At 31.8% G+C, this 26,782-nt stretch overlaps 1 protein-coding gene across 1 annotated transcript in view; it reads right to left on the bottom strand.

The window, feature by feature from the left end:
• The window catches only part of LOC118189622 (uncharacterized), a 152,226-nt gene that overhangs the window by 33,296 nt on the left and 92,148 nt on the right, over positions 1 to 26,782 (bottom strand). The window contains exon 3 of the mRNA XM_085821437.1: positions 9,049 to 9,140. Coding sequence (XP_085677563.1) covers positions 9,049 to 9,140 — 92 coding nt within the window. The remainder of the gene's footprint in view (positions 1 to 9,048; positions 9,141 to 26,782) is intronic.

Below are 26,782 nucleotides of genomic sequence, written 5' to 3'. Positions count from 1 at the left end.
AAGCGTCTAAAAATCATTAGGGATCAAGAGTGGAAATTACAGTCTAATAATTCTTCAAACAGCCAGGAATAGCTTTAACTGTCCATTAGGTGGGAACCAATAGTCCAATTCAGAAGCATCTTTTATCTGCCCATTAGGTGGAAACCAATAGTCCAATTCAGAAGGATCTTTTTCAATTCAATAACAGGTAGCTGAATATACACCAGTTTTTAGCACAATCACGTGCATCATCGAAGCGGCGAGGCAACATTTTATGCTGAATGTTTCGGAGAAAGGCTCTTGGAGATTAACCGGCGATTCAGGTGAAGAGAGAAAATCTGTGCTAAATTTTCTTGGTAGATTTTTTTCTATACATCTCAATCAGCTCTCAGTAAAAATGCTCTTTGCAGCTCGCACACCCAGTCCCTCTGGCTCAGGAAACCCGCAGCAGAGCAAAGCGCCCCACGATCTTTCTTTCTCTTTCACATCGCGGCTGCCCAAAAGTCACTCAAATCCGACTCCTCTACAACCATCACCGCAGCCCGCTTGTACAAGTCGCTCGCCCCGCAAAACTTTCTGCTTCTCCTTTTCCTTTTCGCTCAAAAATCTGAATCAGAATGATCTCTAGCCTGGTGCTAGCACCCAGGAAAACTCGGTTTCTCCGCCTCTGTGAGTTCATAAGCTTTCAAAAAAAATCATAAAATTAAATCTTACCAATCCCGGAATTTTATGTTATCTAAATTGAGAAAATGTCACACCCACGACGTATCAAACACCAGAAAATCTGACAATGCAATCCGAAAAAACATCTGTACTCACAACGTGAGAAAAAGAAATAGACCCCCAACTAACAAGCGAAAGTTAACTTTACGAGCATCCAATTACCCAAGGTTAGTTTAACCACCCACTGTCTTGAAGTAAGAAAACTGAAACCTTAACAAAGCGACAGGAAAGCGATTTCCGTTTCACACGCCAAGAGTTAAAAGGGCGACACACGACTCCCAACTGCCTCCATTGTTAGTAAAAGGCTATAACCAATAAACCAGATGTGTGTCCTCGCAACCGTCTCTCGCCTTTGTTACAATTCCTACTCAAGAATAATGAGTTAAATAAAACCTTAAGAGCTTAAGAATACTTTTTCCAGATTAAAATACACAATACAAATAAAAATATTAGAATAATAATGACTTGAAACACATATTAATAATTGAAATTCTTGACATTACAAAAGTCTGAAAACAATTAGTTTTTTACATTATATACAATTTTGTAATTACACTATGTAGAAATACTCCAACTAATAGTCATCCAACTTATACCGCCTTCTCAGGTTTAGGAACAAATTATCATATCCCTATCAGTTAAATAATTTAAAGTGAGTATTTAACGCCTGCCCTTTTAAGACAATGGTTAATAAATCGATTAGGTATTAGATTATTTTTGGGAATTTTAACAAGCAGCAAAATGAGCAGCATTGTAGATCTATCGTATCTGTGCAAATATTTTTAATACGATGTTATTATTGTATTACTAATAACTTTTTTGGAGATGTTGGAACTCCAATTTATTAATTTATTAGTATTGAAACTGAAGTTTCTTGTTTTGTCAAAAAGTAAAATTTTGTTGTAGTTAATGATTTGAAGATCGAGATAATCGATATTATTTTGCGAATTATTAGTTTTATTAAGTGTTAGGCATTCTGTATAAATTTCGGAATATTCAATCTTATTAAAATTATTAATTGTAATAAGATCATTTATATATTTGTAAGTGTGCTTGTAGTAATTTAATTCTTGCTGTTGTAAATTTTTTGGAAGGTAAATCCTTTAATAAATAAAAAGAGATTACAGATCGAAGTACTGGAATGTGAGCCCATTGGAAGTCCTCTGACTTGTTTAAAAAGTTGATTTTGAAATTGAATGTAGTTATGAAAAAGTGTGCATTTTAGGTAGGTTTTCCATTTACTAAAGTTGATAATCGTGAGCATAGCAGGGAAGGGTTTAGGCAGATCTAGTAGACTAGTATAGATTTCTTCTAAAGGAAGTGAGGTATATAAGTTTTAAAAGTCATAGCAGTTAATGTTTTGTATGTCAATTGTTTGAATGGCATTGATGACAGGAGTGTTATTATGTATGATCCAGCAATAGTTATGATTAGTGTTACAATCGTTGAAAATAAATTTACAAATTTTTTTGTATGTTTTTTGTATGTATTTTTTTAAAGTTGAATTGAAAAATAATAGTCTACATTTTTCTTGTAGTTATTAGTTCCATTTGCTATAAATCTGAATTTTAATGGTGTTTCATGGAATTTGGGAAGTGCATAGTGGTTAGTAAATCTGTTGTAGCTTGGATTTAAGATAGATATTTAGTATTTTATGAAAAGTTTTAATTCTGTTTATTATAGATGTTTCTGTAAGGTTTGCTAACTGATAAGTAGTTACTTTGAAAAGTTCTTTATGAATAATTGCTGCGTAGAATTGTTTCCATATAATGCTAAATTTATTATTTGCTTTATTTATTTTTGTAATAGTAAAAAGTTTTTAAAATTTTTTATACGAGACAGAAGTTGGGACCAATTTAATGTACTTTTAAACTTGAGGTGATTAAGTGCGGTGGAAATGCGTTTAAGTATTTCATTTTTCCATTCTAAAAAGGTATCTGTAGGTAAATTCAGTTGATAGCTTGCTTTAACTATAAATTCGTTGATGCTGTTTTCTAAAGTCTTGTTACAGTAATTTTTATTTATGTGTCTGACTGGTCTAAATTTTTCTTCATAACTCATTAGTGTTTTTAATTGATCGTTTTGTATGATATTCATGTTGCCAGTAATTATGTGCTAATAATGGGCATCTAGGTAAGTACTGTAAATTGGTAATTTGGAATGTCATTCTGCTGACTCATCTATTTCATGGTGGTTAGTAAGCAAGTTGCTTAACGTCTTTTAATATTTAAATGCAACAATTGGTAGTCTACAGCTGGGAAGTTAAACTTTACAATCGTTGAAGATTCTAGAGAATCGAATGTTGTCAAACTGCGGATGCAGAAAATTGACTTTAAAATAAATTTTGCGTAGAGTCAGACAATTAGAAAGCCTGAATTTACAAAAATCAAGAACCCTGTCTTTAATAATTTGTATTTCGTCGTAGTTTTCATGAATGAATTTTTTTCAGTTTTATGAGGAATTTATTAGTACATTTATTTTGCTTCCTCTTTTGACTTTTTGCGTTTTGTTGCTGTAAAGTTTAAATTGACTGAAAATGGATTTATTGGAAAGATCTTTGTGACTATGTATATAAGTGTTAAGTCCATAGGGATAAAGTGAACGTTGTTTTAGTATATAGAGTGACTCCTGAAAAATTCGTTCTTTGTGATTGGGTATTATATCTAAGATCTGAAGTTGAATAGAGTTAAAGTCATGGTGTTTAAAGTGCTCTAATTCTGCTATTGATCAGTTCTTTTATTCTTATATGCTGGTAAATAGTGAATTGTTTGCTTTAAAAATGATTGAATTATATTGTTCTTATAGCAAAAACGTCTAAAACGATTCAGATTTCAAGGTTGCTTTAGAGGGTTGTTAAATGTTAAAGTTTGTTATGCTCTCATTGAGCTCACAGTTTATCCAGTATCTGCTTTTAGACTCCCTCTTATTACCACAACTCTTTTTTTTACTTCATTGTTAAACATAACTTTCTTCCTATTTACGCCACATAAAATTCAACAGCAAAATCAGAAAAGCTTCGAAAACCGCATATCTTTAAAATTTCCGATAGAGTGTTAAGTGTAGCCATGCATTTTTTTAATCTACAAGGCCTATTATTCTCGAACTTCATTTTTGAGTCCAATCACTTTTGTTTCGAATTTCTTTTTAAATAACTAGCCAATGGCGGGGACAGCGACCTAAAATAGTTACTAAAGCCAAGGCACAAATATATAATGCTTATAATAAATCCAGCTAGTGAAATTTTACGAGTGCAGCAGACAATTAATAAAAGCGACAAAGAACTGCTTTTATTACTTTTAAACTGCTTAGTTTGCTAATCAATAACATACACAAAAATAATTAAAATATTTTATACCTGATATCTTTAGAATTCCAGATAAATTGTTAAATGCTGCCACTTTTTTATAATATTCGCTACATTTTTTATTCAAACATTTGATGGCAACATTCTTTTATTTTTATTGCCAAACATATTTTTAATATTCACTGTATTATCCTTAAAATTTACTTTCTTTAAAAAGTAATACACGTTGATAACATTTGATGGCAACATTGGAAAAGTGATACGGTCAAAAAAGGTGAGGTTTGAGAATAATAGCACCACTGGTGATAGTAAAATATGTGTTTAGGAAAGGATGCATAGGTGTGGGCAAATCAAAATTTATTCGTCTTTAGTTATTTACATATTCGTGATGTGTAAGTAAATAAAGACAGGCGTATAGGCGACTAAAACTAACTCGCATAATTTTAAATTTAGGCTTAACGTCTCCATTTGTGCTTAATCGAGAATGAATATCAAATGGGAAATTTATGTTAGCTATTTAAATCTTACAAAAACATTCTGGCCTTCCAATTACATACATTAAAGCAGAAAGAATCAACGAAGCAACTAGTAATTACTTTCTAAAAACCATTTTTTTACCAAAGCGAATTTTGAGAAGACTTGAAAGAGATGAACAATCATAGTTTTTTATATTTTTTTGATTTAAGCGTTATTTACATTGAGCGTAGAAAATAGTTACTTCTTTTGTTGAAATTAAATACCTTCTAGTTTCACAATTGGGAGTACGTGGAGCATAAAAATTGCTAAAATATAGGCCGTTGTCTGAACTAAAAGAAATGTGATAGAATTGAGAAGTAGAAGAAAAAAGAAATTAACATCTTAAGCGGCGTTAATAAAAACTACTGTAAAGAAAACGAGAAATGTTTCAGCTATCTCTTTGATGGACTAAAGCAGAGCACGCTAACACTATTAGACTGAGGCAGCGTTTCGCAAATGTTTTGCGGGCCACCTTTCTCTTGCTCCATTCGAAAGCAGTTTTTTTTTGTCATGTTACTGCTATAGTATACTTATATTGGATAATCTTTATCTTATTATTTGAAAATATAGAAGAGTCACAAGGGTAGCCCTTGAGGACCAAAGACCGAGAAAAGCTGAAAAAATGAAAATCGGGGAAAAGAGGAATTAATAACTTAAGAAACGGTGTTAATGAAACAGGGATACAAGAAATATTTTAGTTATCTATTTGATCGTTACGTTAGAACTGTTTGTCAAGGTAAAAGAATACATTCACGAAGAACTTAATAAAAAAGAGCCGGCTGGTATTCTAATCAAACATGAGGAACATCAGCTTTTTCACTGAGATTCTAAGGGAGTCAGATTGCAAATGTCCAGTGGTCTTATTCACTCATCCATTAATAAACCATCCAAGTTAGGATGAAATACCATGAGCTTGAGACCATTTGCAAGCAGAAGTGCTTAGAACACCTAAACTCAACTAATATACTACTCTTCTATGTCGAAATGATTGTCCGATTTATAAATTTGTAGCCGATTAAGGAGACAGAAGCGGGAAGAATAGTTTTTTTGAATACGTTACCGTCTACTTATATAAAAATAAAATTTTGTTATTATATGTCGATATATTTTCGTTCTTTTTTATAGAGCTATGGCGAGGAAACGCAATTAAAGATATGCAGGGAGAAATGCGATTCTATAGGAGCTATTGATAAACTTAAAATTAAACATGTTTTTTAAGACTTTAGTATGTTATTACAGCGGTATCGGTATAAAACATGATATGTTGGAAAAAACTCTTTTTAGGATATGGAAACCAGCCAAACGCTGTTATGACAGCGCAGTTACAGAGGGAAACTCTAATTTTGAGAGAAAAATAAAGATGTATATTGGTCGTCGACGTAAAGAACGTGAAGAGGTTTCAGAAGAAATCAGGAAGGCTCTGCTTCACAAATGTACTGCATTAAGAAGCCTTGCTGCTGCAGTGGGAGAACCACTGGCAACGATGCACAGAATAAAAAAAGAACATATATTGAAGTGTTAGTGAAGTGCCACAAAAACTGAAATGTGAGATAAAAAAAACTTGAAATAGGTAGCGCTTCGTTCTCAAAACACGTTCCCAGAATTCATTACACTTGGCAGAGAATCCATTAATGTGCCCATGAAGTAATAAATAATTAACGAAAATTAAATAACATGTAATATGTACAAAATAATAAACGTTTACTATACTTATGTAATTGTATCGTACTGCGGAGGGACTATTAGATTTCCTCGTTTTCTCCAGAGATTAAGGGGCAAGAACGATGGTTAGAAGATGGCAAAAGAAGAATAAGCTCTAAGATTTTCCGAATTTATGAAAACGAGAATGTCAAATGATTATTTTCTTGAATAATGTACTTTCTGCTCTTCTGGCTGGCTTTTTAATTCTTTTAAATTTAAGAGAATTATACTTGTTTGTGGTTAGAAATTTGTAGATCTACGTAATTTTCTGCTTTTTCGTGCTATTATACAGATATATGAAAAGATATATTTCCCTGGAATTAGTACTGAAGAAACAGGCATTAATTATATGCCGTCATACTTAGTAACTGGAAGTAATGCTAGAAGTAAACTGAAAATTAAAGATTGTGCCAAGCATTTTATTTCTAATGAGGATGATTAGTTTTAAACATGGAAAAAATTTTATTAAATTTTTACACTATGTGATACACTATGTGAATTTTTACACTATGGTCTAAATTTTTACACTGAATCGTAAAATGTTTAAGCAAATTAGATTTTATTTACAAAAGATCATCCGACACTTTGCCATTTCGCCATTTTCATGTTTGACATGGAATTCGAGGGAGGTAATGCGCTGGTCCCGGATTTTGATCATGATTTCCAAAACTCAGGTTAAGTAAGAAAACCGAAAAGCTCTCCAAATAATGCTAACCATATTTTGCAACCAGAATTTACTAAAATATCTTATAAATCTGTCATAATGAGGTCCTCAGTTATCTCACATATCTTTTAATTAAAAACTAATTGCATATTCATATGTATTTAAAAACGGAACTCCAGGTTTTCTTATCTTTATTCAATAATATAATGTTATAGTAGTTCACATATTATTACTTAGCGCATATCATACACCATTACTGGAATAAAATTGAAAATGTGTAAAGACTAGCTTCCACAGATCTTTAAGACTTCCAATCGAAGTCTGCAATGCTATAAATATATTTTTTAATTATAGGGTTAAGCATATAAGAGGATGCAAATTTCCTGAAGGAGCTTTTAATAAAAATAGGCCTACTTGTAATCAAACTAATATGAAAACTACTGTACAAATTAGATAAAGAATCTGAAGTACAGTGACTCTCGTTTGTTTTTGTACACTCGTTTGTTTTTTGTTTTTGGTTTTCGGTTTCTTTTCAAATATCAATTACTAAACGAAAGTTACTAAACGAAAGTTACTAAACGAAGTTACTAAACAAAATAACTCAATTTTGCTTTCGCGCATACTAGGCCATTTTTTGTAAACCCTGCTTGTTTTCAAAAACGTTATTTAAAACGTTTTTAGTAAAAAAAGTTTATTCAATACCTTTTTGAAAATGAAATTGCATAAATATTCGGAAAGTACAAGCAGTTTAGTTTCAATAAAACATAAACTCATTTAAATAACGGGACGTTCAGTATTTCGTCATATATCCTTTAGCTTACATTTTTCATGGGCATGGATTTTATTAATTTTTTTGAAGTAAGAAGGTTCCATGTTGTTCCACTTCCCCGTAAGTGTCATTTTAAATTGAGGTTTCGAAAAATGTCATGTATACTTATTTTTTCTCCAGTTCACTCCTTAGACGTTCAACAAGATTTAAGTTTGAAAAATATGGAGGATTTCTGATAACTTAAGGGCAATTGTGTAACAAACAACCATATGCAATGTTTAACCCTGCATATTTCTGATCGTTATCGTGATAAAATTTGAATGTATTTTGCATTCTAAGTTTTCTTCCAGATTCTTTCAACTTTTTGTTAATAATGCTTACATATTTATACTGATCTATATTATTTTCTACAAAACTAAATTTACCATCCCAAAGGGAACGAAACATACCCAAATCAATATGCCACCATCCCCATACTCAATAGTAGGCAATAGTTTTCGTATTAAATTCTTCACTCAGCTTTCGCCACAAAGCAATTCGTATATCGGATCAAATATATTAAATTTTCATTGGCCTGAAAATATAACATTGTTTTAATATGATAAATCGCTGTTTCCATGGATTTTGTAAACGCAGGGGGTATAAAGATTTCCTTTTTGCTGATTACCTGTTCTACCCATATGCCTTAATGATTCAGACAGTTCCATTGTTAATTTTTATGCAAATTGTTCTTATAAATAGCAAACTTTACATCTGCAGTTGTTGGGTTTTGTTTGATTTAGTTTGGAATGTTATCCAGACTTCCGTGCAGTTTCAAAAGTTTCACGCAATCTTGGCTGTTCTATAACATCAAAGATAGTTGAACACTAAAGGATTGTTTTTGATATTTTTAATGTTTTTAATATTTTCAAAATGATGACTACTTAAAGTTCTAACAGAGCCTGTTGTTAATTGGTAGTGTCTTGCTAACACTTCAGATATGGAACCGTTAATATGGTTTTCTAAAGAAATAATAATTTAGACTATAATTCTTGTGGTGCATTTTTATTTAAAACAAACGAAAAATTGTGACAAGAAACATCGTCTGCTGAAAATCTCAATAAAAATTTTAAATTTCCGAATTATTAAGTGCTTTAATGATTAATAAATTTCAAATAAATTACTTATTACAAGAAATATTTTGATGATATTTATTTTGCAACGAGTAAAGCTTTAAACAGAGAAAATTAATACACTAAAAAAATTTGAAGATTATGCTTCAGTTTTTAGTATAAGATCTACGCAGATAAATTTAAGAAATACAAATGTCCGAAAACGAGTGTGTATAAATTGTACATTTCAGTTGCACCTCAGAAAAATAGCTGTTGAAATAAATATATTTGAAATTCTTACCATATTATTCGATGGCAAAGGATTATCAAAGAAAAGAAGCTCGTATTCGATGCCATCCAAAAGAACAGAAACGCTTTTCTCAAAATCTTCATCTGAAAGGAAAGAAGAATAATCTAAATTCTTCAACCTCAAATGCAAATTTGTAAAACTGTGATATGGAAGTTATAAATCTGATTTATAGACTTTGAAGAATGCACATTATTTGATAAATATAATAGTGTTGTTTGCCTGTTTGTTATTTCGCATCGGAACTGAAAAGAATGTTGATATTTATTCTTCTGGAAGTTCTTCATAGAGACTGTTATCACTTTATTCAAATAAATATATATTTATGATATATAAGAAAAAAAGATTTATTCTTGTTCATACGTTCTATCCACGCTTTAAATGCAAGTAGACTATGAGACTATGCCGTTTATTTATTTCTCGATGTAGGATACAAGGCGATCGCTGCCCATAGACTTCTACGTTTTACATAAATAAATTTGAAGTTTTATTATAGAATAAAATGTCCCATTGAATTTTTAGCAGAAGATTCTTTTGCCAAGAAATGTTTCTGGTGTTGGAGTTCTAAAAGATAAATATATTTTTATTAATTTTTTATCATTCAGAATGTAGTAAGACCGTTTTGTCGTAGTTGTATACATTCTGCCGATCTGGATAACAGCCATTTTAATAATTTGCTATATGTGTGCATAATAAATGAATTATAAAAAATAGTTTCTAATACTACAATAGTTAAATTAAAAAAAACGAGATTGTTCATAATTTAACTATTCAGTAGCCATGTTTTTAAGTTCTCTTTATGGTCTTGTTGGATTCGCAGTTTATTTATCTGCTCTTGGTCTCACCCGTGCATGTTCAACTTTTCTATCATTTTGATTTTATTATTAAACATTATTTTCTTCCTCATACAGTATTAAGTGCTACCATACAATTTTTATCGAATGACGTTCGTGGTTCGTTTCACTTTTCAAATCATCAGCCGCCTAAAATACTTACTATAACATATACAGAGGGTGCCTACACATTTTTGTAACAATTTTGATTTTCTCCATGAATTAAAAAATTAATTTAAAAATGCAAATGTGAGTGGTATTAAATAGGGTTTAATTATCGTCTGTAGCATTAAAAATATTCCTTTCTTTAACATGTGGCTAAAAAATAAACAATGGATCGAAGGCTATACTTTTGCGCTGTCTGAGGAGAAATACTCTAACTCAGTTCAGGTATTAAAAAAGATGTGAAAAGCATAGTTTTAATATTTCTACATGTAAAATATGTGACATAATTAATATGAAAGGGAAAAAGTCAAAGTTTACATTTGACTGGGAAAAGGCAAAAAATGCATACCCAGCAAAGGTATGTGCAACTCTTATTAAATCTAAAGTCGCATCTCATGTTTCAAAGGAAATTCCAGCCCCCAAAGACTTATTGCAAAATCTTAAAATATCTCTGTAGAAACTGTGAACAAAATTATAAAATTGATTTAAAGCTAATCAGAAAAAAAAAATAATGTTCATCGCCTAACGCCGAAACATGTTTCTCAGCGTAAGATTATATGTGTAGATTGTTGTATGAAAAATATTTGGCAGGTGAAAAATGAAAATATATAGTTACTATTGATGAGGCTTGAATATTCTTATCTGACTGCAATAGAAATGGTCCATTTACTACCGAAATATAAGAGAAAAAAGACTTGATATGTTGGTTCAGAGAAAACAAGGAAAGTTTTTCTAAAGGTTTTATGGCTATTACAGGATTCTCTTAAAATGAAAAACTTAAAATGAGGAAAGTAGAAAAAAAATGTAAACATTAATACGGATTACTAATAAAACATTAATACGGATTACTAATAAAAATAGGTGTTAAAACAGAAATACGTTTTAACACCTATTTTTAAAGAAGAAATTGTATCTCTTTATCCAAACAATCTTCACTGTGTTGCGTTCCATCAGGATAAGACTCAGTCATACCACTAAATCTACTGCTCTATTTAAAAACAAAATGAGAAATAAAACTAGAATTGAAGCTATTCCCTTTAAATGCATCCGACCGAAGTCCCTTGATGTGTCTCCTATGGATTACTGTGCATTTAGACTTTTAAAACAAGCTCTTTATAAGCGGCATTCGAAAACATTGGAGGGACTCTGAAAGACTGTGAAGGAGGAGTGGATTAAAATCAATCTTGATGTTTTAAGAAAAGTACTTTTATCTTCGAAATCAAGATGTAATATGAAATTCAACAAAACAGCTATCAGACTAAACATATTAGAAAATAAAATTTTAAGGATTATTCATATACAATTCTTTGCAAAATCGTTACAAAAATTTGAGAACACTCTCTGTATATATATATATATAATGCTTTTAATGAATCTACCTAATGCAATTTCACTGGTTCATAAATGGAAAAGATGAAGAATTGCGTTTGTTGCTTTTAAATCGCTTAGGTTATTAATGAGCAGCAGAGAGCTTCAATTCAAAAAAAAAAAAAAAAAAAAAAAAAAAAAAATTATCCTGCGTTTGCCAAATGGCAACAAAATGGCGCTCGGAAATTAAAAATATTTTAAATCCGATACGTTTAGAATTCCAGATAAAGTAATTTTCGAATAAAATTAAAAAGCCTTGCAAACTCTACAATACTTTAAACTGCAACGAAGTGTAATATAAGAAAAAATAGGATTGGTGAAGAATTAAATATTGCACAACTCCGTACTTTTCAATATCACCTGGCTGCAAAGTTTCACAACAGTCAACATACTATCAGTAATGAAGCAATTAAAATTTCCAGCTTTGATGTCAATGACCTTAATAAAGCGAATGACTTAAATATATTTAAAGTCTTTTAAAATTTGAATTCAGCAAATATTCTATTCGTATAAAGAATACAAATTTAAAATATAATTAAAAAATTTTAATTGCAAAAATAAAAAATAAAATTAATTATTGCTGCAAGCTAATTTACAATATCATTTAAATTCTAAGAGCATATGTAAATTAAGTGCACGTACCTAAAACCATAAAAAAATATATATTACAAAGCATATTTTTAAAATATATTTTATATTTAAAAAATATACTTTAAAATATATTTTTGAAATAAATTTTAAGGCCACTATTTCCATCTAATTAATAGATATCTATTATTATTATTTAAAAAAATTATACATATATAGAGAGAGCACTGTGGTGACATCGTTTGCAAAACTGAAACGCCGTGTATCAATCAGTTCACGTTGCGATTTTCTTTTTGCTCAAGTGGCAACAGTAAAAAGAGTTCGATAAGAAAATAAACATTATTGTTTTAAAAAAAAACTCTTTTCTCGTTAATAAATTTATTTAAAGGAGTTTGTTCTCTGCAGCATACTATTAAACATTTGTCCTTAGTCAACGACTCTATAAATTTGTGACCACATTTGTGATTGATTGATTGGGATTAAATCTATACGAAAGAGAATACTGAAACATCATCGGAGAGATTAACAGTTGCTAAGGTAGTTAAAATATTTCTCCATTTTGGAGGCCGGACAGAAAAGAGTGGTCTTTTCACTTCGAAGCACAGTTCCGCAACGGTGGAATTGCAGCTGATCAAACAAAATATTATTATGTAGTTAGTTCGATCGAAGCAGGGATATTGTCCCATGTCTCTGATAACGTGTCCAATCACCAGACGACGGCAAATATTCGACCGTTAAGAGAGGCTTATTAAAATTTTTGCCCATTCTGAATCGCAAAAAACTCAGAAACTTGTGAATAAATTGGAAGTGGATGACAGGAAACCATCCCACCTTCTTAGAGAAATGCGCAAATTGGTGCCGGAGCAGATGCCGAATGAAATTTTAAAAAGTTTGGTTATGCAACGATTACCAGTTACTATGCGGAGCACTTTGTAAGCAGCGATGATTTTTCTAAACTACCAACAATATGGCTGACAAGAATGAGTATTAAATGCCAATCCATCTCAGGACCTCGCATTGTTTCTTCACGACATAATAACAATATCGCCCAAGACTTACAAAAACAGATATCAAACTGAGCAAGTACTGCAGATAGCGGAAATGAGTAGACGTAGAAATGCCAGTCCGCATATACGAAGATACAGATCGAATTCAAGAAGGCATTCTAAAAATAACAGTGATCCAAATTGCTGTTATTTTCACCAACGGTTTGGCGAGAGAGCTTACAAGTGCACACAGTTATACACAGCTTACAAGTACTAGTGTTCTGAACCAGAAACTGAATCTCCAGCTTTCAATGATGATAGAAAGTCAAGGGGTCGAGCTGAGTACTTTATATATTCGTGACAACGCATTACCAACCCACAGTTTTGATTGGCAGTAAAGCATGCAAATATATCGATTACCCCACCATCGCCATTGGAAAAAAGAATTGTGTCTAAGTTTGAGCTGTTTGAAGCTAACGGTCCAGCAATCAAAACGTATGACAAAATATTGTTGGAAATGTATTTGGGACTATGCAGATCTTCCAATTGGCCTTTTATAATTTATGATGTTAATATATCTATCGTTGGAATAGACTTTCTTTCATTTAAACTTACCAGTCGATAGTAAAAATAGAAAATTAATCGATAGTACCACCTTACTGACGTACTTTAAGTAACAATGGCGTCACTCCTAAATTCATTGATAATAGCTTTCCAAAAACAATATAAAGCAAATAATTAAGATTAAAAGGCTTTATATTAATTCTAAATTAATATAAAGCCATTTTAAATAAATTTCCTAACTTACTCAAGCTTAACATAAACTGAAAGAACATTATGTGCAACTATTCATCGAAACCAAAGGAAACCTCATATTCTCTAAAGTCAGAAGACTTTCTGAATAAAAGTTGATTGCTGGGAGAAAGGAATTTTAGTATATGCTGCAAGAGGATCTCTGTAGGTCATCCAAAAGCAGCTCATCAACTCACTACACCTCACTTTAAAAATTTCCTGTGAGTGGAGATCGTACGGTGATTACCGTGGGCGTAATGCAAATGCTGTTCCAGAGCGTTAACCACTACTATTTGTAACGGACTGTACAAATATTCTGAATGGAGAAACGTTTTTTTTTTCAATCATATATTTGATAAGAGCGAACAGATTCGTGTTCATAAAGTTGATTTTCCAAAGATTGCCATCATAACACCTTTCGGACTTTTTGAATTTCATTATATGACATTTTGTCTACGCTACGCTACACAAACCCTCCGAAGGTTTATGAACAGAGTGCTTAGCGGCCTAGACTGTGGGTTCTGCTATCTCGATGATATTCTCATTGCTTCTCCAGACACAGAAACACATATAAAACATCTAGAATTAATTCTTCAGAAGGCTCAATAACTATGGGTTGAGCAGAAACACTGCAAATGGAAATTCGGTCTGAGTAAATTTGAAATTTTAAGGGTGCTACTTTGGTTGAGGGTTGCACGGATTTTTGGCGATTTACGTTGGCGCAATTGTTGGCGCGATTTTTACAATCATCAGCCATCTTGAAAAACGCTGTTTCTACGCATAGTAAAGTATTCGAAACTTAAAAAAAAAAAATAAATATCGTTAAAAGTAACGGATTAATTTTTTGTTGAAAATGTTGTTTTTTAAGATGGCAGGCAAGTGTAAATAAACGCATTTACTATGAGTATAAAATACTAAAGTAAGGCTATTATTACTTTCATATAGCGAAAAAAAGAATAAAAACACAGCTATAAAAACATTGTGCCAGCGTTTAATTAGATTAAAATATTACTGAAATTGAATATAGAATTAAAAACCATCCTATCAACATTTAAAAGAATTAGAATATTATTAAATTCAAATACTTTAAAATACGTTATATAAAATATAATTAACATTAAAACATATGTAACAATAATTATCTCAGCAATTTTTGAAAATAGTGTATTAATGTTTTTAACAAAAATTGAAGTATACAATTATAAAATAAAAGAAAAATATGTACTTACATTTTTTGAGTAATTTAACCTCTTGTTTATTGATAAGTACCACAAAAAAAATCGAAATCATAATTGAATTGGCTCTTTTAACCATCTTCATCTGTTATCCACTTATCTCGCACTTCATTGAAGAAACAATTAGCGAGGTTTTCTCAAAAAATTTAAAATAAATTACCTCTGACGCTATTAACAATTTATAAATAAATCTTTGATTAGGAAAGACAGGTTGGCCAAAATAAGGTCTCAAAGGGCAATTTTTTTATTCCAATACCAATAATTCTTGGTAATTACCAATAACAACATTCATCTTCGAAACGAAGATATTCATTCCATTTGAAATCTGACGAATTCGAAGAGATGAATAATAAAATTTTAAAATGGCGCGGTAATGCACAAATATTCAGTAACCAATCAGGGAGCTGATTACATCACGCATAGAATTAAAATTATTTAAATAATCATTCATAATAAAATCATTTTTAAAACAAATGCAAAATTAAATTGTATTTTAATATTTAACAGCCATAAATGATGTTTAAAACATTAGATTAAATTTATAGATATTAATAAAACCAATTACTTTTTAAGTAAGGTGAGGTCATTGATTACATCATCAACAACATAGAATTATATAAAATATTATAAACAAAAAAATTTTTATTTCAAATAAAAATGTAAAATTAAATTGATTTTTAATATTTAGAAGCCATAAATAATATTTAAAACACGGAAGTTATGCATAATAAAACGCATTATTTTTTTAATAAAATGACAACAAAGTATCGGTTACCATAAATAACTTATCCAGCAATGGGTTTACCATAAGTTGTATTACTCGCCAAAAGAAAACTCGCCAAACAATCGCCAAAATTCGTGCAACCGTCTACCAAAGTAGCACCATTTTAAGTTATTAACTATCAACGGAAGGAATTAAACCTATTCCATCAAAAGCTGATACAATTAAGGAATAGCCTAAAGCAGAATCCTTCACAAGCTTACACAGAGTTTAGAGAATGATCAACTTTTACCATCGTTTCATACCTGCGCCAAACTGCAACAACCGTTCACAGTCTTGCTTAAAAGAGTAAAGATGAATAGCAAAATAGCTTTAATGTTCACTGAAGATGTGTAGAATGTTTTAATTAATATCAAAAGCGCATTCTGCAACTCAGTAATCTTAGTTCACCGTAATAAAACGGCGCAGATCACCCTTACAACAAATGCATCAGATTCCGTCGAGGGTGTCGTGATCCATTAATTATATAATGGTAAAAAACAACTGCTAAGCTTTTTCTCTGCCATCAACGCAGAGAAATAGAGTGCTTATAATCGATAATTACTTGCAATCTACATAACCGCAAAACATTTTAAAGACATTCTGGAGGGGTGAACATTTACTATCTTCACTGATCATAAACCTACCACCTTTACCTTCCAGGAGAATTTAGATAAAGCCTCTCCAAGGCAAATTCGGCAACTGAACTACATTGCTGATTTCACTATGGTACATTTCTGAAGAAGAAAATATCTCAGAAGACACACTATCGAGATTTGAAACTACCGCTACTGCAGCTTCAATTGATTATACAGTTATTACAGATTGCCAGTAGGATGAAGATCTCAAGACTCTTAAATTAAATGGAAGTTTCGAAATAGTACAAATTCTTATCCTGGATAGCAATAAGAAATTTACTGTGATACCACCACTAATTTTAACCTGCCATACATTACTAAAGAATTTATCGAGAGGATATTTTTCTTTTTACATAATTTATCCCATTTGGAATTCATGCAACAATGAAGCTAGTGACAAAAGGATTCATTTGGCCTGGCATAAACAAAGACTGTCAACTGTGGAAATTTTACACACATACCCATGCTCCATCTGCTGAATTCAAGGTTCCAAATTAATGTTTCAAGCAACTTCGATATTCTTTGCCTTTTAATATCTTGCAAAGGTTTTAGGTATCTGTTTACTATCATCAACAGATTTACTCGGTGGATCGAAGACGTTCCGTTGAAAGACCAAATTGCAGATTCCATCGCAAATGCCCTTGTTGCGACTTTGAGTACCAGAGAAGACAGCATATGACAAAGCATGGCAGTTTCTCTTCCAATCCTTGAACAAATACCTAGGTTTGAAAGCTGACATTACCACAGCTTATCACTCACAATCTAGTGCTTTAATCGAATGCCAAAATCGAACTTTTAATCCCAATTTCAAACATCAAATTCTTGGACTAGTGTTCTACCTTTAGTTCTTCTTGGTATTCGATCCTCCATTTAAAAACAATTACTTTGTTCTTCTACTGAACTTCTGCCAATTTGTTTGCCTGGGAAATTTTTCAGTGAATTCACAACTGCGAAGCATCCAGATTTTACATAAAAATTACAAAACCATGTCCATAATCTGAAACCAATTCGAACAACCGGCCATGAAAAAAAAAAAAAAAACAAATGCATACTTAGCAAATTGTTCACATGTATTCATCTTTAATAACATAATTTCATTTTCTCTTGAACCAATCTATCTTGGACCATATTTAATTAAACAACATTTTGAGAAATTTTTCAAATTTTTCGATGCAATAGTTTCAGGAAAAATTCAAAGAATATCTGCAGGTAGACTGAAGCCATATTTCAAACTGAAAAGTGAAGTACCAATAAATCTTGAGACATGTGAAGCCGATAACTCGAAAATCTCACAAGTAATTCCTAGTGGCAATAATCCTCCCAAAAACACTGAACCTAGAAACACAAAATCCGGTCGAAGAGGGAGATTTCCTGCATATCTTGAAAGATTACCTCAAAGTTTATACCTCAAAACTGACTATGAGGTTTCACTGGAAGGGTTGTGTACGAAGTCATCGTTTGCAGTACTGAAACGCCGTCTGTCAGACTCTTTGCGTTACGATTCTCTTTTTGTTCAAGTGGCAAGTGTAAAAGGTGTTAGATAAAAAATAATCATTAGAATTTGTTTTCAAAGAAGAAACTCGTTATCATTTTACTCCTGTTCTGTCGTTAATAAATTTATTTAAAGAAGTTTGTTCTTTACAATGTACTGTTAAAACATTTGTCCTTAATCAACGAACCTAGAAGCATCATATAATTTCGCTTTCTCTCTTGTTTATTTGTCTTCTTGTTCAGCATAGTAAACAACAACCTAAATGCAATTAAGTTATTTTGTCGTAAACATATGAAGATAAAATTAGTTGTTTTAAGAATTAGATACTGAAGATTTGAACAGGGTGCGATAGTTCTGAAAAGGATCCTGTTATTTAAAATCAAATTGAAACTTATCCATCCAGAGCGAGGTAGTTTCAATTTGTACTTTACGCCTAGCCACCTAGAATAAAAATTATAACAAAAGAAAAATGTGATATTTTTATGAGCTAAGCAGTTGGCAGTGTACTGGAAAATTGTACTGTCAATTTTATAAAAATGTAATTATGATTTAAATTATTACATGATTTAAATGTATTTTATTTAAATGAATGGGATTAGAGAGTAGGAAAAATATACTTAAGGGCTACATTTATTGTTTTAAATGCAATTAAATCTGAAAGTTTAACATCCCACATTATAGTAAATGGCACCGCGCTGGAGCGGAAAAAATAATAGTATTTTATTTCTGGCAGTGACAACATGTTGCTTTTAAATAGCTCAGTTTATTGATCAAAACTGAAAGACAAATATCTCACATTTTTCAGAGTGGCACCTGTCTCTCGGGCGAAATAAAGATATTTCATTTCTAGGAATTTCGCCACTGCTCATTTCGATCGATAACTTTATCAATGAAAAATTCATCAAGTTCGTATAAAATCTGAACCGAATAAAAAATAAATTCAAATACGTGCTTCGAGGTGCATATATTCGAGTGAAGAAATAACTATGTTAAAAATTCGGTAACTGCAAGCGGCCGGGGTTTTATCAATACAAGAAATGTACGAACATACATACAGATTCTTCATTATTTAATAGTAGAGATGAAAGCTAATGTTTTCGCTTGCTTTATTATTACTTCCTGGTACGAAGTAAAGGAAGTATAGTAATCGTGAAAAATTTCAGTTATCATATTTCAGCACAAATACCCATTTTGACCACTTTTGTTGCTTAACTTTTCTATGTACGGACAGAATAAATGACTTACTCCAAAATGAATTCTAAGATGGATCAAAAACAGATTTTTTTGTAACTCTTTTTTATGTACACCATGTTTACCCCCTCCAAAAAAACTGAGATTGTAAAGAAAAAAATCTGATGTGTACACCACATGAGTTCCTTGTACGGAATATTAAATTATACGCATTTCTTCTTGCATTTCGTTTAAACTTATTCGATTGAATTAAACCTACTTCGCCGACAGCGCATAAACCACAATAGAATAAATGCATTTTTTAAAATTCACTTTGTTTACCATAGCGACACTTTGGAGCTAGGTTCCCTTAACAGTATTATATTTCGTTCATATTATAACTCAGAATGCACAAAATTTATATCATTTAAAGAATTATCTAATCGTTGCCACATGTTCTATTCAAATATTACAATAAAGCTAGAACGATATATAAAAGAAATTAAGCAAACAAAACAAAAAAGAAACAGTTTTTCACAGACGATTGAGTACTTCTCATTCAATTAATTCAGTTCTCCCTTCGCGACAAGAGAAAAATACATAAAAACTCAAAATATCTGCATTAAAAATTACGAAGTAAATCTTAAACACTTATTTCCTCGAAAAAATTCCAGAAAGGATTAAGCATGATTTAATTCGCAATAATAAATGAAGGCGTTATCTTTGTTGTTGCGAAGTTTCTGTAGATTGGCAACAAATCCACTAGTCTGCTGTTTCAAATGTAAACAATGAATGGCCGTCATCAAGAAAAAGGCTTAGGAGCACTTAAACAACTTTAAAACTGTTGATAATTCTAAAAATAATCCATACAGATTTACGAAAGGCATAAAAACCTTAAACCGCAAGATAAAAACAACATAATTCAATCATTTTGAAAGCAAAAAATGTACAATTCCCAAACATATAAGAGTAAAGAAACTGAGATCACTGAGTCGTGTAACAGAGAGGATATATATATAAATAATTTTATATACGTTTGGTGCGGCCGATTGCGACCAAAATACGAGGTGCATATCTACATATTATAGGAGTCCTATATACAAAATTTCAACGTTCTAAGGCTACTCGTGTTTGAGTTATGCGAAATACGTACGTACGTACGCACGTACGTACATGTGTTCTTACAGACGCCACGAAAAATTCTCCTCAGAATTCATTTTAAAGCAGTTTTATAATTTTTTTGGAGGAAAAGAGTCTTTTATTCTGCTCTTACGTGCAGATATCACGCAAAAACATCGTTAAATTGCATTCGATAGCGGTCAAAATGGATATTTTCTTTGAAATATGCTGCGTGAAACTTTTCGCGATTACAATTCTTCCTTTTTACTTCGTACAAGGAAGTATAAAGAATGGCAATACTTAAAACTCTGTAATACTGAATATTGAATGTTTTCACATTTTTCCTTCTCTTTTGGTTTTCTATTAAGAGGTTTTTCCTAGCATTGAATCAAAATCAATAAAGGAAATGACTGCTATTAAAAATTGAGCTGTTTAATCATCTAAAGTTGTAGTTTATACACTGTGCGGAAACCTGAGCATGAGGTTTTTTAATAATATTATTAAACCATTTTGATGGATAAACAAACAAATACTTAATTATATTACGAATGGGAAAACCTATAAAGCAAATTTTTAATTTATTTAAGAACTATTTCATATTTAATCACGGAAGAGAGGAATGAATAACTTGAATTTGAATTCAGAAATTATGCTTACATTTAGAGAAGAAATTTCAATTCTCCAAACAAATCAAGCGTTTCTATGGAAACGAGCACAAAAGACATCACGTTCAGGCATTTTTACTTCAAACTTTCATCAAAAGACGGAAATTAACTGAGAAAAGTAAATTGGTTTAAGATGCCCTTTTTTTTTAACATCTTATTTCATTTCGGTGAGCACTGCCCACATAAAGATAAAGAAGATTATTCTTCCTTTGTTTGCAATGTAAATTTGAATTACCTTGCGAGGTTCAGGTTTTGCTTACGAATACTGCGAAATATATGAAATATATGAAATTATTCTGTATTATCCAACAACCTTTGATGCAAAAAGGATAGAGATTTCTCTCTTATTTTTCCTTGTCATAAATTAATTATTAATTCAAGTCTTTAGATTCGCTCCTCCTTGTATTCTTTCACTTCGCAAATCAAAATATAATACCATCAGTCTTCCAGAAAAGGCAGAAGATCCCAGAATCACAGAGTATGTTATCTTAATCATCCTAATGAATAACAAAGGCTGTACAACAGACAAACTGCTTTCTTCGTTCGCTTTGCTCATAGAGTTGTGCTGCGGTCAGAGTGGGTCCAGAAACTGAAGCTGGAGATAAGTCTTTCTGTGAATCAGATACATTATTCGGAAACAGAATGAACAATATAATGTTTTAAGACACATATTCATGACGGAGGTTCATAGGCAAGTATTCCTGACGGAGACTTTCATTTAAGTCTCTAAAAAGGAAGTGGGTCTGAAAATATTAAAAACATTACTTGAATACAAAAAAACACATTACAGCTATCTGCCTAAGAGAAGGGGGATCATCGTAGAGAAAAATTTAAGGGAAACCGTCCTGCATTTTAGCATGTCCAAGCATGTATATCCATGTATTCAGCACGTTAACCGACATTCGAATCCGAGTAAAACTATCAGTGTTTAGTGTCTTAAATCATAATGTAATTTGACCGTCCGACTTGGACAAGATATATTAGCTGTGGCATGCATAGAGAAAAGTACGAAAATCCGGCTTAGGAAGTACGTTTCGTTGCAGAGAAGAGAAAAGTTTAGATGATTCTACGAGGATTCTGTGGTTTTATCGATTATATGAACGTAAGAAATGAAGAAAACCTTAGTTCATGACAAGATTTATTCTACGTTGACAAATAGAATTTTAAATGTATTTAATACATATTTTAACTTATAATTACAGTGTAACAATGTTATGAAAATACTAATTTTAATCTGCTTTTCTTCTCAAAAATAAAAGACCATATAATCTAAAACAGAGGTTCTCAGCCGCTCAGCTGGTATAGTGTTTAGGGGAGCTTGTTGTGGTACCGAAGCGTCTGGGTCCGATTCCCGAAGAAGGCATGGATGTTTAGAAATACATAGTGTCTTTGCAATATGGGGACACTAAATACGAGCTCGTATATAGCGACACGAAAGTCCTCTCGAGAAGTTCCCCTACTACTAACTAGAGAAGTTAGTAGTAAGGGAAGAGAGGTGGGAGATCTTTGGATTCGTACCCCCCCGAGTGCTCTCCGTCAAAATTGGGGGGGGGGGCAGAACTGAGAAATGTCATACTGTCACATGTATGGTTCTCAAGGCTCTTGTTAACGACAGGGGCCGTCTTGCTCTCCGTGTCACGAGAAATTTCGTGGGCTTGTTCTGGTGTTACGGTCAGACAAGTGAGATAAGTCACAACAGCTACGATATAGTTTCTTAACCAGGCGGGATACTCCTGTGTGGGGGGAATTCACAGTTTCATGGGGTGAGCCCTTTATCAATATTTTCTATATTTTGTCTTATTAATTTATAAAATGCATTAAAAATAATGTAAATTTAAATAAATGTATACGTATTTTTAGAGTTTGGGAAAATGGATGATCGTCTAGCAATGGTGAATTTAAATAATGTAAATTTAAATAAATGTATACGTATTTTTAGAGTTTGGGAAAATGGATGATCGTCTAGCAATGGTGAATTTAAATAATGTAAATTTAAATAAATGTATACGTATTTTTAGAGTTTGGGAAAATGGATGATCGTCTAGCAATGGTGAATTTAAATAATGTAAATTTAAATAAATGTATACGTATTTTTAGAGTTTGGGAAAATGGATGATCGTCTAGCAATGGTGAATTTAAATAATGTAAATTTAAATAAATGTATACGTATTTTTAGAGTTTGGGAAAACGGATGATCGTCTAGCAATAGTGAAAGGGTGCATGGTTAACCGATAGAGATAGGAAAAAGAAATATTTAGTATAATTTTAATTTCAAGTATATATTCCGAAAATCAAATTCCTCAAAAAAAGGTATATCATTTTTAAAGCAGTTTGAACGTAAGTGTTCTATTAACATTCTTTAACCTTTTAGATGTCTCCCATTGAGCAAATATTCCGATCAGTGAAATCTTTATAATGCTTTTATAAATTAATTCCATATCTTTACATCCAAGGTTCATATATATATATATATATTCAAACATAAATTTATCACTTAAAGTTACCATTTGTTGCCTACCACTAAGCACAACCAAAGAAAAAATTGTAAAACAAAAATCTCAATTTCATTTTCAAAATAAGAATTTAAATTACGTCCAAAGGGGCGTTTTCTTAACATTTTGTGTGTTACCTTTATTTATTAAATATCATGTTCTTCGCACTTAAACCATAAATTTCAGTTCAATAGCAATGCTGAAAAATAATTTAAAAATGAGCCTAGCTTTAGAATTTCCGATACACATTTCCGCGAACTGGATATAAAAAAGGTCCCCCCCCCCGTAGATTGTTGCCATTGCTCGCTTTCGAATCGTTGAGTTTGTTACTCAAAAATTCGTTAAAGGTTTACAAAATATGAAATCGATAATAAAAAAAAATCCAAATTTCAAATTTTGTCTTCCACATGCCCATATTCGTAGGAGGATTACGTCATTCAAAATTCGACAGCTCTATGTACGGTTGGTTTATCACAATGAGAGAAATATACATACATTTATGCAGATTTTTCATTATTTAATTTCTTCAAATATAATGCAGAACTCTAACATTTGGTTGCAACAGTTTGAACACATGCAAACAACACATGGTTCAAATTACATTGCATTATGAAAATGAGCCACATAATATTATAGCTTTATGCTAGATTTCCCTAGGAGTTCTAACTGCTAATCAGCTGCTGCGAAAAATAATACTTGTAAAACTTGTAGAGTAATTATGGTCTTTGAAGGAGTAGATATAAAAAATGTACAATAACTTCGCCGGGACTCGAACCTGGACCTCTTAATTACGCGTCGAGTGTGCTATTGTTACACTATAAAGGCATGATGAAAGGAGGAAGAAAATACTTAATATACTTTCCCTTTCAATGGACGACCGAGGATTTGGGGATGCAATCGTCAAAGCCTGGTAATGGCGAATCACCTTCTAGTTAAAACGACGTTGTAGAGTTATTAGGGTTTCCTGAAGCAGGAGACGTGAAAAATTGCAATGTCCTCTCCGGGACTTGAACCTGGACTGGACTTTTCGAATACGCGCCGAGTGTACTACTGTTACGCCACGACGGCCTGCTGGAAGGAGGCAGAAAATAACTTGTACACTTCTCAGTGGCCGGTCTAGAAAAGCCACAAGGCGAGCTTGGGCTTACCAGGAGGGTGCATCGCGCCATACCTACCTTATATACTTCACTTCCCCTTTCAAAGGCATGGACCTTATAAGAAATAGACTAACCCAAACGGGTTTTCTCCTTCGTCTGAGGCATTGCCGGCTGTCACCTTGATTACATCCAAAGGAGTAGGGACGACTTGCAGAAATTTACAGTGGTTGCCTATTACAGCGTGTATAATCGTCAAGAAAAAGCTGGTTGTAGCGCCTCATTTCACGAATTAGAATTTCTACAAATTTTTATTTTTGAAATTGAGAATGATTTTTTAAAAATGTAGCATATTTATCAAGCATAATTAACGTTCCAAATAATTATAGAGCTATTGCATGCTTTCAGGGCTGGATATGTTTTTAGCTTTTCCTATGCTGTAAGGAAATTTGTAACTACTTCTTTTAGAAAACAATATTTTATAACTGAACTAACAGAACATTTCAAACAAACAATTTTCTCTTGCAATTTTTATGCTTTTTATTGGTGTAAATAAGTAAAAAATACTAAAATATTTAAAAACGAACTTTTGAAAGTTTTGTTTAAAATTCTAAATTGTGCTACTTTTTTAAAATTATACATGAGTATTATAGCACAATTTCTATAAAGGAATATTTTTTCAAATATATTTCCTAATACATCACAGTGATAAGCACGTGTGACATCTTAATTTTTATACATTTAATTCTAATATTAAAATTGTATTTAACCGTAATAATTAATTTTGCTTGTATTTTATAGTGATTATTTTTTTAAATTTGTTTTTAGTTCTGCTTAAGATTTTTTTATTTACTGTTAATTTAATTTATTAATCCAAAGCGGCGGTAGCCTAGAAAGGCTGTTATTTTCGACGCGGCATTTTACGCTGTTTTACTATAAGTGTCCGTGTCTCCTTGCATATTGTTGTTACCAAATATTATTGCCCTGTAATATATGTAAAGAAATTAAATACTGTAGAATGTGCATGATTACATGTATATTTCTAAAACGACGGTATCTAGAGCCATCAAATTTTGAATAATGTAATCCTCCACCCGAACATCGGCATCTGGACAGCCGAATTTCGAATTTCTCTTAATCTATTTCACATTTTGTAAAACTTTAACGAATTTTTGATTAACAAATTCAACGAGTTCAGAGCGAGCATTGTACGGAAAATAACAGTTTTATCTCGAGTGCGGAAATTCTAAAGATATGCTGTTTTCAAATGTATGTGGTTTACGGGCGAAGAACATGATATTCAATAAATATAGGTAATACACAAAACTTTAAAAAAAGGTTCCTTTTGGGCGTAATATAAAATGTGAGTACTTCTATATTATATTTTATCTTTTTTCACCTTGTCATTACGCTCAGAAAATTTTATGTTCCGAATTTTATGAATTATTAAAATAATTAATCCACTTTAATGTTAATAATTTAATGATCATATAATCAGATAAATATGATCGTTTTGTAATGTTATTATAGCTTGGAAAATCACTGCCTTAAAATGTTCATTAAATTAAAAATTTTTTTTATAACATCTTGTTTAATTTTACCTTATTTATTTCAAACCATCACGTACTATCAATCTTATTTAATTTTACTTTATTTTTACGCAAAATTAAGTTCATAAATTTTGTGCTTAGAGTTTTTACCGTTTTACCAAAGTAAAGATGTTTGTACAAGAATTACGCGTAAAAAAATGCGCGAAACGCAGTAAAAAGTGCTTTAATGAGATATATTAAATCCTATTTGGAAAAAAACTGTGGCTTTCATAATCTCATGATTATACAACGTATCACATTTAATAATTAAAAAGAGTTATGTGATACAAACGCCATAGGTTTCAGTGTTAAAGTAAACCAGATCGTCCCTACTCTTTCGTGCCGACATGTCGGTGACGCGCGTCCTGCCCACTGGGTTAGTCTATCTCTTATAAGGTCCATGTTCAAAGGCCACTGGGGATTAGGCGACCCAATCGCCAAATCCTGGTGGTGACAAATCGTTGTCCACCATGTTTTAGTTCGAGCGCCACTGTAGAGTCATCAGGGTTTTTGAAGCAGGAGACGTAAAAAACTGCAATGCCTTCGCCGGGACTCGAAGACCTCTGGACCTCTCCAATACGCGCTGAATGTGTTACCGTTACATTACGAAGGCATGCTGGAAGGAGGAAAAAATAACTTATAAACTTTGTAGAGGCATTAGGTATTTTTGGAAGCTGGCAAGATGAAGAATGAGCAATTGCCTTCCCCGGGAATCCATCCACGGATCTCTATAATACCGGCC

Source organism: Stegodyphus dumicola, chromosome 7 (genome assembly GCF_044657685.1).
Source record: "Stegodyphus dumicola isolate Sdum_Otavi_A_Nest chromosome 7, ASM4465768v1".
Taxonomy (NCBI): Eukaryota; Metazoa; Arthropoda; class Arachnida; order Araneae; family Eresidae; genus Stegodyphus; species Stegodyphus dumicola.
Note: the sequence above shows the minus strand (reverse complement) of the source record. Positions and strands in the feature narration are given on the sequence as shown.